Raw genomic sequence first — 16,296 nt, 5'->3', positions numbered from 1 at the left:
TCATAAATGTAGCTCCTGTTTTCACTGAATCATTTGCTGTGGTCCTGTAATTGATGGAACAGGAGAGGCAGAGGGCTAGGACCTGGGGCAGGTCTGCCTCTTGCTTTGTGGATGCCAAACTTGAGATCCTCCTCAAAAGGAGTGAGGGAGAGGGGGGAAGGTTCTCTTTCCAGGGGGTCACAGGAGAAAGCCAAGTAGACTGGAGCTGGGTGGCAGTGGCAGTGAGCTGATGGATCGTGGTCCACAGGAACTGGGTTGAATTCAGGAAGAGGTTCAATGACCTTGGCAAGGTAAGTGCAACGCCAAACCCTCAGGACAGGCCTCTGGATATTTCACCTCCAGCAGAGAAGGCCAAGGACACATTCTACTCCTGGGCATGGGAGGAACGTGCGTCCAGGGTACTTACTAATCCATCAGCAAGGCTCAGAACCATAGTACTGCTGAGGATCTGCCCGTATTGATACATGCACTTCTTACGTATATGAGCCATTGGCATTGACCATAGACACCTGCAGTGTCTTATTTTTCTTTTTTTAAAAATCCTTGCAGGAGAAACAGGCACATAATGTCCATGAGAGGGTCCCAAAAGGAAGGGGGGGTTCCCTTCCTACATATCACCACAAAGGAAGAAGGAGCTATGGAGATTATCAGAGTCACTGACTGCACAAAAGGCAGGGGAGGTGAGATGGGCATTCCTGGTGGAGAGGGTGAATAGAAATTAGAATGTGTGCATTAAGTGGTGAGGTGGATGGGTGGGGGGCATTGCACTCCAGCCTGACCAAGCTGGAAAATCTCAGCACTACTCTCCAAGGCTAATTCTCATAACCTTTTCTTGTGATTCCCACAGGTTCAAATGTCAAGGCGCAAGGGCTCATTGCTGCACCATCACCAGGCCAAATACTGTCAGAGCAGACCTCAGGCCAAGCACCAGCATGCCCTACAATTACACCCTTCCATCAGAGCAGATACAGTCATTATGCGCAGTTAGAAACGGTGGCAATGGTGATAAGCATGTCACAACTGTACAGGAGGAAGAAGTGACAGAGGCTGAGGCAACCCTGGGCAGTCTCCCTCAGAGGGTGAAGGATAGTCATAGCCATGCTCAGTTGGGCACAGATGCAGGGCTTGGAAGTCACAGGAAAGGAGTTTCTACTTAGACCAGCAGCAACAGATGTGCTCCCACACATCAGAGTACCCTGAGTCAGTGCAGGCCATGGGCTGGGAATGGAGGAGACCATCCAGCTCATGTACATCACCGCTGCTGAGGTTTAGAGTGCATGACTTCCTCCAATGAGAGAATGGGCAACCTCAGAGAGAGCCATATATGACAGCACTTGGGAGTACATACAAGATCTGTGCACTGAAGAAGTTCACAGGATGCATGCCATGCTCTGCAGCCTTGACCAGTCAGTGGCTGTGATGGCACAACAATGCTTGGAGCAGATGCCAATTGCACCCTAGCTGATAGTCCCCAGGCAAGGGCTGAGACAGTTACCAATGAGGATTAGGGTGCCACCCATCATTGGGGCCCCATGATCATCATTGGTCTCCCTGGTCCCTCTGACTGAGGGATCATCTCTGCTGCAAGGCCCAGTGATGGAGACTGGCCCTGCAGTGATGCTGGTGAAGCAACCTCTGGAGTTGCCCCCATGGGCACCTCCAGAACAGGGGCAACTCAGTCACATGCTGCGACAAGTGGGCAGGCTGTCTCCACCTCATCCGACACCACAAGGGGAGCAAAATGTAGAAGTGGTTAAGAGCGGAGGCCACTGCATCAAGCAGAGAACTGAGTGGGTCACTGCAGTTTCTATCGCCTGTAGTTGTGTGCTGTCTTTTTGAGCACGATGTAAATATTGACACAAAATCTCCTATTAATGGCAGGACAGGAAAAGAAGGATGAAGTGGTGAAGGGATGCAAAGGTCTGTGAACAATGGCAGTGAAACCAGAGGACAGGTGCACATCCTTCATTAGCAGTAAGAGTTGAACTGTTTGAGGTTGCACCTTCAACAGATGTGGGCAGCTCAAAGCAAGTTCCATACTGTGTCACTGATCATGGGTTAGAGGGGCTCGTTGAAAAGTGCCTGGATCAGAAGATCCCCGACACTGATGCCATCTAATGAGGCTATGATGCTTCACGCCGGGCCCAGCTACCTCCCTGTGCAGCTGGGAAACCTCTGTGCTTTGCATCTTCCTCTTATCAGCTATGTTTCACCCGACACATTAGTGTGTTCAAGGTCCACACATCTCCAGGGGGCCATGTCATCAAGACCGCTCAAGACTACAACAATGCACGAGACACTTGCAGGAGTGTACTGCAGGACAACACAATACCTGCATCTTCAGAAGGCCAATGGCCTGCTCGATGGTGGTTCTAGTGAGTAGATGGCTCTATCTGTTTTGCTTTTGTCCTCTGTCTCAGGTCTTGTAGAGGGGTGAGTAGCCATCTCTTCAAAGGATATCCCTTATACCCTAGAATCCATGCACATAGTTTGGGACGTGGATTGAGGAGCTGCACCATCCTGGCCTGGTGGAGAATGAAGGGGTCTTGGCAGCTGCCAGGAAAGTGACCACAAAATACAGAAAGTTCTTGTTATGGTCACAAACCAATTGAATGTTGAGGGAGTGAAAGCCCTTCCTGTTGGTGGATCTCACTGGGTGATCACTCAGTATCTTGATGACCACGTGAGCAGTCAATGATCAATGATATGTTGCACTTAGGGGAAATCCAGCGATGAAGGTGAAACCCACTGCCCGTTGCACCTGTGAGGTTCCATCTGTCAGGAATTGAACCTACCGTTAGTTCTCGTGAAGGCATGAGTGACCGATGAGACATAATAGTATGCAGCTGTTTACAAGGTGTCACCAAGGTCCATTGCTTGTCCTTGGAAGGAGCCAGAAGCAAAGAAGTTCAAGGCCACAGTGACTATCGGCCACTGGCAGGGCACAGCAAATCATATTGCAAGGAGTGAGGTCTTCTGCAACAAGGTCACAAATCTTTTATCTGGCATGTCCAGACAGCTCTGGCTTTTCGGGGAATTTAGCCTATGTTCAAGGTATGGCCTCCTGTTGCCTTCTGCCCCTCATCCTTCTCCTCTGCCCTCCTCAGGTCCAGGGACCTGCCTTTCCTGCGGAGGATGTTACTCCTCATTGCCACTAGATCTGAAATCTGAAAGTTGTGCTCTCATTGTCAGCTGCTGGCCCCTTGCACTCAGGTGGCCTCCCAATTGTGTTTGGAAGTCATTCCCCCTCCTCTTATGTCCCATGATGTCAGAAGGTTGATGATCCTCTGCACTGCCAAGCACTTAGTGACCACTCTCCCTGCAACCTGCGCAGACCCAATGGCATCATTGTGCTAATGGCCAAATCCCCTCTGGATCCTTCTTTCATTTATGAGCCCACCCAATTTTCTAGGAGTGGTCATGACCAACTCCTTTCTGTGTGTCCACCTCTATGTACCTGATCTGCCCCTGACCCAGCATGCAGCCCATGCATCCCCACCGCAATCTCATCATGTCTTCAATGAGCTCTTAACAACATTAATTGCAGTTAGTGACAGATCAGAGAGGTTCTTCGTGCCACCCTCTTCCCATCTTGTGAAAGTTGCCAGCGGCAGGAATGGTAATAGGTAACTGGCAGGCTGGCCTGCACAGGTATTTTCATTCCATCTGCCTCCATTGCCATCCCAGCAGGACCTCAAAATTCAGCCCCTCATCTTTAACTAGGCAGCTGCCGAAAAAATTCCCTCCATAAACCTGTCTGCCTCTCTACTTCTCTTTCCTCCTTTAATGAAGTCTTCTTTGATCAAGCTTTCATCATAATATCTCCTTATGTGGCTCAGTGTCAAATTATGTTTTAGAACGGGCCTGTGAAATGCCTTGTGACATGTTATGTTAAAGGTGCTAAAGAAGATAAAGTTGTTGTTGTTACATGGTTTTCACCTCTGTTATTCTATCCAGAAGTCCATTCCATGCTTTTATCTAAGTTTGTCTTTCATTAGTCTGAAATCTTGTTCCTTTTCTCTAAACTATCAATCTATTTTGAAATAGTTTTCTGGGTTTACTTTCTCCAGACCGTTTAGTATACCTTAATAGCAATACTTCTCACATCACCTTTCAAGACAGAAAATGCTTCTCCAATATTTCACTGAATTCTGACTCCTAACACTTAGGATCAATTTGTATGTCATTATTTTGTCTCTATGGAAATTGTATACCAAGACATATCTTCTAGGACTTGCATTGCTGTCTGATACCAGCAAGCCAGAAAAACACCAACTGTTGAATCTAACAGCAGTTAAATGGCTGCTGATGGCCATTACTTTTTGCAGCTGGAAGGGTGGTCCTGTACTTCTGGAGGCATGTGTGGCAACCACATTGATTACATCGCAGCGCTACCTCTGGAAGCATGGCTGCAAAAGAATGAAATATAAAAGGACCATTTCCTCTCTCTCTCCACACCCCCGCCCCCCCCCCCCCCCCACCCCGCCCAGCCCCACCTACATGATCATGAAACCTCACAGTTACTACATTTGGATGTGAAAAGTAATCTGGTCATAAAGAACTCTTTGGAAACCTAGGGGGTGGTTATACTATTGCACTACACAAAGCATCTTTTAAACTCAAGATATTAAATTAAACACTGCAGCTGGTGACAGCTTCTCAAAACAATACTGAAAGTACTTCATGTATTTGTCAACAAGCCAATTTGACCCTATACCGATTAATTTCATTTGCCAAGTCAACCACAATTCGTACAAACTGAAAAATGTAGCCAGATAACTTACCTGGGATCTGTCTTTTATGTTGTAATTTTCAAGTTTTCCTCCACAAAGAATAATAAGCTTATCTAGTAATGAAAGAAGGAGGTCTATTGCATAACATCCGTCCTCGACTCCTCTGATCCAAGCGATCTGATCACCCCGCAAGTGTCTTTTGGAGGAACCAGTTCTCTGACCAGCCAACTGTCCATCTCGTAGCGCTCCAACAGAATGCAAGTTACAAACTTCTTTATAAATGCAGTCTCCGACTACACTTCCCAAAAAGTTATCAATGTAATAATAACCGTGTTCATTTAAGCGAGGAACAACGCACTCCCTCACTTGTCTCTCGAGGTCTGAAAACATCTTGTCAAAGCGTAAATCGAATCCTATCAGAGGATCCAGGATCGCTATTTTTTCAATTAAGTTTTTAGAAACCTTTAAACTGGCAAGATTTCTTGACCTGGCTGACTATTATCGCTGTTTCCGCCCCTGACTCAGTATTATTAATATTTTTTGTATTACAGATGACTTAAGGTCATACAGTAGGACATCAATGCCACCTAAAGCTGGCCTTCCAGCACCAACGATGTCAAGCTTAAACCATGTACAGATTACACGCCGTAGGCCGGCGACGTGCTCTTAACCACTGGAAGCGACGTGCCGAGTGTGCGAGTGGGAGGAGAGAATGGGCCGGCGCTGCCCCGCCGCCATTGAGGAATTCCAGCACAGCATGTAGACAAGGTTGCACGGTGCCAGCCTATCAGACCACAGCCCTTTTTTCATCTGGACTGGTGCGCAGAAATATTAGAAGAGAAAATAAAACGGTCGCAGTTTGCCGGGGACATATTCAGTCTCCTTATGGCTGGGAAATCCTTACTTAATTGAAAATCATTAATATAGCTGAATCATGAAACGGTCTCAAACTGGCTGAATCATGAAACGAACTGAAGAAGAGTCATCTGGACTCGAAACGTTAACTCTGTCTTTCTCTCCATGGATGCTGTCAGACCTGCTGAGTTTTTCCAGCAATTTTTGTTTTTGTTTCACTCAAGCAAAGTCCGCCGCTTTTTTGGCTATGACAGAAATTGGAGGAACCAGCAGATATCACCAAATATCTTCTAAGTACTGTAATCAAGAAATGTATTTCAAGGATAAATCATGTCAAAGAATCAAGGGGTTTTGATTAAATAAATAGACTTGAAACAAACCTAACAGCGCATTCATGTTACAACTGTCTTACAGTGCAAATTCAATCTGAATCCAGAGTGAGCGCACCAGAACAAAGCAAGTGAGATTACTTGGTGAATGAAGTCTCTGTTACACATTGCTCCCAATGCGGTTTCCTCTACATTGGAGAGACCAAACGCAGACTGGGTGACCGCTTTGCAGAACACCTTCGGTCTGTCCGCAAGCATTACCCAGACCTCCCTGTCGCTGGCCATTTCAACACTCCACCCTGCTCTCATGCCCACATGTCCATCCTTGGTCTGCTGCATTGTTCCAGTGAAGCTCAACGCAAACTGGAGGAACAGCACCTCATCTTCCGACTAGGCACTTTACAGCCTTCCGGACTGAATATTGAGTTCAACAATTTTAGATCATGAACTCTCTCCTCCATCCCCACCTCCTTTCCGATTCCCCCCCTTTTTTTCAATAATTTATATAGATTTTTCTTTTCCGACGTATTTCCATTATTTTTAAATGTATTTCCATTCATTGTTTTATCTCTACCTTTTAGCTTTTTTCGATTCCTTCACCCCACCCCCACTAGGGCTATCTGTACCTTGCTTGTCCTGCTTTCGACCCTTAATTAGCACATTCTTTAGATAATATCATCACCTTCAACACCTCTTTGTCCTTTTGTCTGTGACATCTTTTGGTTATCTCCACTTATCACTGACCCTCTATCCAGCTCCACTTGTCCCACCCTCCCCTTAAACCATCTTATATAACTCTCTTCTATTTTTACTTAGTTCTGTTGAAGGGTCATTCGGACTCGAAACGTTAATTGTGCTCCTCTCCGCAGATGCTGCCAGACCTGCTGAGTTTTTCCAGGTATTTTTGTTTTTGTTCTCTCTGTTACACTTTGGAGTTATTTTAGGCCTTGTCAACAGATTGGAACCAAACAATTGGAATAGCAGCAATTTGTATTTATGTAACACCTTTAATGTAAAAAAAATTCCAAGATGCTACACAGAAGTGTAATCAGATAGAGAAATGATGTCCAGTCAATGAGAGACTGACTAAAAATCTGGTCACATAGCTGGTTTTAAGGAGGGTCTTAAAGGAGGAGAAAGTGATTCACTGGCACCCCATCCATCACCTTAAACATTCACCTCCCCCACCATCGGCGCACCATGGCTTCAAGATGTTCTGCAGCAACTCACCAAGGTTCCTTTGAAAGCACCTCCTAAACCTACGACCAAGGGAGACAAGTGCATGGGAACACCATCACCTGCAAATTCCCCTTCTAGCCACATATCATCCTGACTTGGAATTATATCGCTGTTCCTTTAGCAAGGAACTAAAGGTTCCTTACTGGTTCAAAATCATGAAATTCCCTACTTAACAGAACTGTAAAAATACCTTGTCCACACGGACTGCAGCAGTTCAAGATAGTGCCTCATACTTTCTCAAGCAATTAGGAATGGGTAATAAATGCTGCTTTGCCAGTGATGACAACATCCTGTGAATGAATAACAATGTTGGAAAGGCATTTGGGGAGGCAAAGCTGACAAACTTGAGGTGTAAATGCACTGCAAAATAATTATCTCATGTGGTTGTATTACAGTAACACACAAACAAAAAATACATAGAGGTTTTAAAAAGGAGGATAGCACCCATCTGAAAGTGAGTGCTTATTTTATAAAAAATAAGTTCAATGCAATTATATAGAACAGTTTAAAGTAAAACAAGAAACAAAATACCCCCTAACAATTGATCTACTTGTAGTTACCTTGTAGTTATCTACAAGTGAAAGCCCATTGATTTTTAAACATCCTATGTTTGCCACCTGTCCTTTCTCCCAAAGTGTTTTCTGAGCAGGTCAACCTTTCATTTAAAAACCAAGTACCTTGTGTCCAATTTTCTGGGGTTTTTGGCTTTTTCATCCTGGAAATGTCTAACCCTGAACAATTCTAACTATTTTAGTCTTATAGATTCATAGACGTCCACAGCATAGAAAGAGGCCATTCAGCCCATCATGTCCACGCCAGTCAACAAAGATCTGACTACACTAATCCCATTTTCCAGCGATTGGCCCATAGCTCTGGAGGCTATGGCAATGCAAGTGAATAATTAAATACTTCTTAAATGTTATGAGAGTTTCTGACTCAATCACTCTTTCAGGCAGTGAGTTCCAGACTCTCACCACCCTCTGGGTGAAAAAAATTCTCCTCAACTCTCCTCTTAGCCTTCTACCTCTTAGCTTAAATCTATGCCCCCTGGTTATTGACCCCTCTACTAATGGAAAAAGTGCCTTTCTATCCATCCTATCTATGCCCCTCATAACCTCTATCAGGTCCCCTCTCAACCTTTGTTGCTCCAAGGAAAACAACCCCAGCCTATCCAATCTTTCCTCATAGCTCAGACCCTCCTGCCCAGGCAGCATCCTGGTAAATCTCCTCTGCACCCTCTCCAGTGCAATCATATCCTTCCTATAATGTGGTGACCAGAACTGCACACATATTTCAGTTGTGGCCTAACCAGCATTTTGTACAGTTCCAGCATAACCTCCTGCTCTTGTATTCTACGCCTCGGCTCTATAAAGGCAAGTATCCCATATGCCTTCCTAACCGCCTTATCTATCTGCCCTGCTACCTTCAGGGATCTATGGATATGCACACCAAGGTCCCTCTAATCGTCAGTGCTTTCCAGGGTCCTACCATTTATTGCGTAATCCCATGCCTTGTTATCTCTTCCCAAATGCATTATCTCACACTTTTCCGGGTTGAATTCCATTTGCCACTGTTTGCCCACCTGACCAGTCCATTGATATCCTCCTGCAGTTTACAGCTATCCTCATCCCTATTTACCATCCTACCAATTTTTGTGTCATCCGCAAACTTCTTGATCATACCCCCTATATTTAAGTCCAAATCATTTATGTACACCACAAACAGCAAGGGCCCCAGCACCGAGCCCTATGGAACCCCACTGGAAACAGACTTCCAGTCACAGAAACATCCTTCTATCATCGCTCTCTGCTTCCTGCCTCTCAGCCAATTTTGGATCCAACGTGCCACTTTGCCTTGGATCCCATGGGCACTTACTTTCTTGACCAGTCTGCCATGAGGGACCTTATCAAAAGCCTTGCTAAAGTCCATGTAGACCACATCAAATGCATTATCCTCATCAACACTCCTGGTTACCTCCTCAAAAAATTCAATCAAATTTGTCAAACACGACCGTCCCTTAACAAATCCATGCTGACTATCCCTGATTAATCCATGTCTCTCCAAGCGCAGATATATTCTGTCCCTCAGAATTCGTTCTAGTAACTTCCCCACCACCGAGGTTAGACTGACTGGCCTGTAATTTCCTGATCTATCCCTTCCTCCCTTTTTAATAATGGGACAACGTTAGCAGTCCTCCAGTCCTCTGACACCTCACCTGGGGCCAGAGGGCATTTGAAAATTACTGCCAGGGCCCCTGATATCTCTTCACTTGCCTCCCTCAACAGCCTGGGATACATCTCATCCAGGCCTGCAGATGTATCCACTCTTAAGGCCGCTAAACCCGCTAGTACCTCCTCTCTCTCTGTTAATTTCCTCCAATATTTCATAGTCCACCACTCTGATGTCTATGGTACAAGTAATTAAGAGCAATTTGAGACTGGATGTACAGCTTTGTGGTTTGAATAGAAAAAGTACATAATGGTCCAAATCTTCCAGTATCCATATCATAGGAGATGGGATGTAAATCGGGAGATGCATGCGCTGAACTTGAGCCAGATACGCAAGACTTACCTGTATACTTACCCTGGAAATGTTACCCTGGTTAATACCTGGTCTAACTTGAGTGATGAGCCAGCATAACTGAATTAAACACCGCAACCGACCACCCTCCCAATCACCCCTGCTATCCGACCTGACTAGCCCCCCTAGCCAATCCGACTGCCCTTCCCACCCGACTACCCCGATACAACTTGACTACCCCCCACCAACCTGACCTGACTACCCCACCACCTGACTACCCACTCAGTCACTCACCCACCCGCTCACTCACCTGCTCGCCCTCTCATCCACCCACTTAGCCACTCATCTGTTTACTAAGACCTTTAAAAACTTACCTGAATACAGCAACTAATGTTGTGAAAAGGAGGTTTGTCCTCTCTTTGTCCATCTTTTCTTGATTGGTCTTCCCCCGAAAGGCTGCATTGACCCATCGATACTTCAGCCAGGATCAGAAGTCCTGGCTGAAAAATTGCAAAAAGGTCGAGTCACAGAAATCTTTGTGGGCAATATTAATGCGCGCAGCATCAACGCTGACCAGAAGATCTGGGCCAATGAGTTGATGAACTGTGTGGCAGACAAGATTACAGTGAAATGAAAATTCCTTCCAAATTAAGCAGAGTTCAGAGGTGTGGAGTGAAGACCATGCAGTGGGGATGGGTAGACAGTGGTCTACGGGAGCATTGAGGGAAAGGTTCTTGAGGAAGCTAAAGATGAGAGAACTAAAAATGTTGCAGAGGATTGAGGGTGAAACAGAGAGTGTCTTGGGATGGACTGCTCATATCATCTGAGAAAGGGATTAAGGTAAATATAATTGCGCAGCAAGGATTTTGGCAGCAAATTTACAATTACACAATCTTCCAAATTGATTCTCCTCCCAACTATATTAAAAAATGTACAATTAAACTCATTTTTCAAAAAAACATCAATAGGTTGATTATAGGAAAAATCAGTGACATCATATTCAAGAGAACAGCTAGATAAGGGTATCAAGAGATATGGAGACACACCAAGAAAATGGAGTTAATATGCAGATTAATCATGATCTAATTGATTGGCAAGGCAGGTTTGAGGAGCTGAATGGTTTACTTCTGTTCCTATGTTCAAATCAAATGTCAAATGTTACACTCTTGCCCTTTCACAGGGGCATGCCCATCCTTTATACAATATCTTCCCTAATTCACAAAGTCACACCTTTCCTCTTACCATCTCCTTCAATGCACAGAAGTACTTTCTTGTTCTAAGCTCTGACATTTATCTCCGGAGTCCCCCAAGGATCTATCCTTGGTCCCCTGCTATTTCTCATCCATGTGCTCTGAAAAGCGTCAGATTCCACAAATACACTGACAACACCAAGCTCTACCTCTCCATCTCTCTCAGCCCCTCCATCTGATTTGTCACTCTGCATCCCCACCCACTGATTCCATCCATCGCTTTAACTACTGCCTAAGGTTGAATGAGATGTTTGCAGCTTTGCTTGCCCTAAGCTAAGCTTTTGACTCCATATCCTCTCCATCTGCTACTTCCAACTCTGTAATATCATCAGTCCTTACAACTGCCTTAGCCCACCTGCTTCAGCAATCTTCATACATGCTTTCATTATCTCCCAATGAGGCTATTCCAAAGCTAACTTAGCCAGCCTCTCATCTTTCAAGTAAACTTCAGCTCAACAAAACTCATCTACCCTCATCCTAACTCGCACCAAGTCCCATTTACTCATCATCCCCTTGTTCACTAATTTACATTGGCTCCCGGTCCAGAAATACCTTAAATTTAAATTTCTCCTTTTTGCCACAGTCTCTCCATGGCCTTGCCCCTCCCTATATTTATATCCTTCTCCAACCCCACACAGAATCACACAGCGCAGAAGAGGGCCCTTCGGACCATTGAGTCTGCACCAACACATGAGAAACACCTGACCTACCTACCTAATCCCATTTACCAGCACTTGGCCCATAGCCTTGAATGTTATGACGTGCCAAGTGCTTTTTAAAGGATCTCTCCAAGAACTCTGCATTCCTCCAAATCTGGCCTCTTGTGCATCCTCGATTTCCTTCACCCTGCCATTGGCAGCTTGCCTTCAACTTCATAGGCCCTAGCACTACAATTCCCACCCTTAACCTCCTCCTTTCTCACCTTTCACTCCTTCATTAACATGCTCCTTAAAATTTATTTTTTTGAACAAATTTTTGGTCACCTATCCTAATATCTCCTTATGTGAATCAATGTTAAATTTGTCTATAACACTATGAAGTGCCTTGGGACATTTTACCACATCAAAGGTCCTAGCTAAATGCTAGCTGTTGTTGTAAGGTCCTCTCCCTCCCAGTTCATTTTTGCACTCTTCTCTCATTTTACACCAGCATTCTTCTTCCCCTGCCAATTTATAGTGGTTCTTTTCCCCTCCTTTTCCTCCTCAGTTCATGCTGGCAGTTTCTATCTGCCTCCTCTCAGTTCAGGCTGACATTTCTCACCCCATCTCCTTCAGTCCTCACGAGAACTTTTTGTCCTTGCACATTTTATGTTGGTACTCTCCCACCTATTCCCTTCACTCTCTGAACGGCTTCAGTTCTTCCCTTTTACAGGGATGAAATGCTGCTGTGAATGGGAATTTATGTGGTAGTTTCGCAGGATTGAAAATTTCTAATTTTGCAATGTTATTGTGAGACTTCCAATCTGTAGCTGTGTTTCATTCTCAGAGCAGCAGGTCAGTGCACAGTGTGTAAACCCCCAACTAATCCAAGTTTTGCAGACCTTTTGTGGCTGCCATTCTAATTAGTTACCACCTCACATTGACCATTATATGTGTTCTAGGGGCTAAAACCAGAGTGACACCTGGCAACATGACAATATAAAAGCAAAATACTGTGGATGCCTGGAAAAACTCATCAGGTCTGGCAACATCTGTGCAGAGAGAAACAGAGTTAGCATTTCAAGTCCAATATGCCCCTTCTTTGGAACCTTGGCAACACTTGATGAGCCAACTTTCTAATTTAACATACAACATTCTAGTTTAATAAATGTCAATTCTTATCTATTAAAATTAATACAGAACAATCAATCATTTATATTCCATTTAATAGACAAAAGTCTACTCAGCAGACAGAATACAATAATTTAATGGTGCAACCAAAATGGCAAAATACGCTTTCACTGTATAGAAATGGTCGTAGAAATGTTTTGGTTGCAGAAAATAATAATTTCATTCCACTGAAACATTAAAAAGAACATACTGATACTGGACCACACATTTGATGATTACACAAATTTTAGTTACTGACCTTGTGTCTTCCTCTGATTCTGTAGTGCCCAAGTTTCCCATCGGCGTGCAATATAAGTTTATCCATTCTTTGCATAAGAAGTCCTATCAATGCACATCCAGGCTCAGTACCCTGCACCCACATTATTTTGTCACCACGAATAGTTTTATTGGAAGTGCCAGTTGGTGCAGTTACTTCTTTATCTGAACTGGTACTCTGCCCTGCCAATGTTCCATCCTCAAAACTGCCACTCTGATAGAGAGTTACAACTTCTTGCAAAATTTTGTCGCCAATTTTGTGCCCCAAGAAGTTGTCCACAAAACATAAGCCATATTGATTCATGCAAGGTGCTATATGATCTAACACCAGCCTTGACAAGTTCATTCTCTTATTGCTTGTAGTTTTGGGACAAAGATGCTTATTCAAAGTATCAGATACTACCCATGATTCGCATTTTACTTGACACTGATCCTCTCTGTTATTAGAAACTCCTTTAGAACATTTTGGTAGTTCATCCTCACTACCTACATCTTTTCTCTTCGCTTTATTGTCACTTTCTAAATTACCTGAGCTTTTAATTAAAGATATGTTTAGTGGATCCAAATAATCTCCGCGTAGTGTTGCTATTTGGGTTTGCACATCTGCAGGACTGTGGTCCGTGCTGGCATGTGGAGGGTTCGTGTTGTACGTGAGCGACATGTCCGCTTGTTTATTTACTTGTTGGGAACACGGCCGTTTGCGCAGTGGCTCCGCGCAGTCCCAGTCTGCCAGCGGCGCGCTCGCACAGTTGTCATGTTCCCAGCGTAGTTCCAGGCGGTGTGAACTGTCACTAGGTTCCACGCGCCCCACCGAGAGCCCGCTCGCGCCTTCCGATTCCGCGGGCAGCCGTTGGAGCTCAGTCGCGCGCTCGGGTTCTACAACTGACTGGTGCGACCCGCCTGCGTTGTCACCTTGCACGAGCGCATTGGTGCCGCTGCTAGGTTCCGCAGCGACCTTTCCCAACCTGCGCTTGGTGCCCATTACGCCGTGAACCCCAGTGCCATCGCCGTCAGGTTCGTTTTCCATGTCTCTCACTTCTGGAGTATGAGAACAAGTCTCTGGTAAAGAAACTCGCTTTCTGCCGCCCGCTCGGTTACATTGTCGAGTCTCATTTTCCTTGTCTCGCCGGTGGAGCAAGTAGTCTGACTCGCCAAAGTCGAGCCAATTCGCATCGGTCTTTGAACAGACCCGATCTCGCGCCTGCTTCTCTTCCTCAAACCTGGTGCGCGTGCTCGTAACGGGCTCTCCCTCGGAGCAGCCGAGGTGCCGCGAGCCGCTCTCATTTCCCAACCGCTCTTGCACATGGCCACTGTCCTGCTGCTGCTGCCGCCTTATAGAGTCCTCGCACCATCTCAGCATATTCAACTTTTCACACGAACTGGTTGTAAAGTTTTAACAAATCATGAATCACGGATTATACCGCATTAACAAAATCCCATTGTACCTGAGGCAACTTCCATGTGCGCACGCTTTCGAAACGTTTTCCATTGGTAAGAGTTTTTCCAAAGGATATCTACCTCGTCCTCCGCCCACCGCCTCTATAAAACGAGTCCATAAAGTTATAAAACTTATTGGGTAATGAATGTTTGATATGCACGCATCAGAAGGTACCTCACGACTCTGGATTTATATCAAGCTGTTCTTATTTATACTCCTGCCCATGTGACTAATGTATTTTGGGAAATGAATGGTAGCATATATGTCTATGTAGGAAGACAGGCAATCTCAAAACTAATCGAAGTGGATGTGTAGCAGAGGCAGGTCTTGTAAGTGTTTATGCCTGGATATTACTCCATCAAAGTATAAAGTTTCTCAAATGTAAGCAATATTGTGACAATCATAGAATGTTTACAGAAGGAATTCATTCTGCCCACCTTGTCCATGGCCACTCTCTGGAAGCTCATGAAAGAACAACTCACCTTGTTCCAATCCCTTACCTTTGCCCTGCAATTTTTTTGCTTCAGATAAACATCCAATTTTCTTTTGAAGGCTTGAATCTGCTTCCACCACACTATCAGGCAGAGCGTTCCAGATCCTAACTACACACTGTGTAAAAAGGCGTTTCCTCATTCACCATTGCTTCTTTTGTCAATCACCTTAAATCAGTATCCTCCGGTTCTCAACTCTTCTGCCAATGAGAGCAGCTTTTCCCACCTACTCTGTCCAGACCTCTCATGATTTTGAACATTTCTTTCCCCACTTAATGTTCTCTTCTTCAAGGAAAACAGCCCCAGCTTCTCCAGTCTATCCACGTAGTTGAAGTTCCTCATCCCTGGAACTAATCCCATGAATCATTTCTGCATCCCCTCTAATGCCTTCACATCCTTCTTGAAGTGTGGTGCCCAGAATTGGACATAGTACTCCAGTTGAGACCGAACCAGGGTTTTTTACAGGTTCATCGTAACTTCCTTGCTTTGGTAATCTATGCCTTTATAGACCCCCAAGAGAGAAATAGAAGAGCAGATATGTAGGCAAATTTCAGAGAAGTGTAAAAATAATAGGATAGTGGGGGATTTCAACTTCCCCAACATTGACTGGTTTAGTCATAGTGTGATAGGTTCAGAGGGAGTGGAATTCTTAAAATGCATCCAGGAGAGCTTTTTAAGCCAGTATGTAGAAGGTCCTACAAGAAAGGGGGCGGTCCTGGACTTAATTTTAGGGAATGAAGCCAGGCAAGTGGGGGAGTGTTTTGCAGATAGTGATCATAATTCTGTTAGATTCAAGGTTGTTATGGAAAAGGACAAGGATGGGCCAGAAATCAGAGTTCTAAATTGGGTGAAGGCCGATTTTAATAAGATCAGATATGATTTGGCCAGAGTGGACTAGGAGCAGCTATTTTTTGGTAAATCTGCGTCAGAGCAGTGGGACTCATTCAAGAAGGAAATAGGGAGAGTACAGGGCCAACATATTCCAGTAAAGACAAAGAGTAGGACCAACAAATTCAGGGAACCCTGGATGTCGAGGGATATACAGGACTGGATAAAGAGAAAAAGGGAGGCTCATGGCAGATACTGAGGGTTCAAAACAGCAGAAGCCCTAGAGGAGTATAGAATGTGTAGGGGGGAACTTAAAAAGGAAATTAGGAGAGCAAAACGGGGGCATGAAAAACATTGGCGGGTAAAATAAAGGAAAATCCAAAGTTATTTTACAAGTACATTAAGAGTAAGAGGATAACTAGGGAAAGAGTAGGGCCCATTAAGGACCATAGTGGTAATTTGTGTGTGGAGCCGGAAGATGTAGGTAGGGTTCTAAATGAATACTTTGTGTCAGTGTTCACAAGTGAGA

General features: G+C 44.8%; 1 protein-coding gene across 4 annotated transcripts in view; it reads right to left on the bottom strand.

Annotated features, from left to right (window-relative positions):
* The window catches only part of egln3 (egl-9 family hypoxia-inducible factor 3), a 73,013-nt gene extending 58,397 nt beyond the window's left edge, over positions 1–14,616 (bottom strand). For 2 of the 4 annotated variants that reach the window (XM_078562826.1, XM_078562827.1), the window contains exon 1: positions 12,994–14,616. In XM_078562826.1, coding sequence (XP_078418952.1) covers positions 12,994–14,370 — 1,377 coding nt within the window. In that variant the 5' untranslated portion in view covers positions 14,371–14,616. Of the gene's footprint in view, positions 1–4,784; positions 5,955–12,993 lie in introns of those variants that run through there. The other 2 variants (XM_078562828.1, XM_078562829.1) reach the window with 1 other exon arrangement.
* Positions 14,617–16,296: the final 1,680 nt, after the last annotated feature.

This window comes from Cetorhinus maximus, chromosome 18 (assembly GCF_964194155.1).
Source record: "Cetorhinus maximus chromosome 18, sCetMax3.hap1.1, whole genome shotgun sequence".
In the NCBI taxonomy this organism is placed as follows: domain Eukaryota; kingdom Metazoa; phylum Chordata; class Chondrichthyes; order Lamniformes; family Cetorhinidae; genus Cetorhinus; species Cetorhinus maximus.
This window is presented reverse-complemented; position numbering and strand designations above follow the sequence as displayed.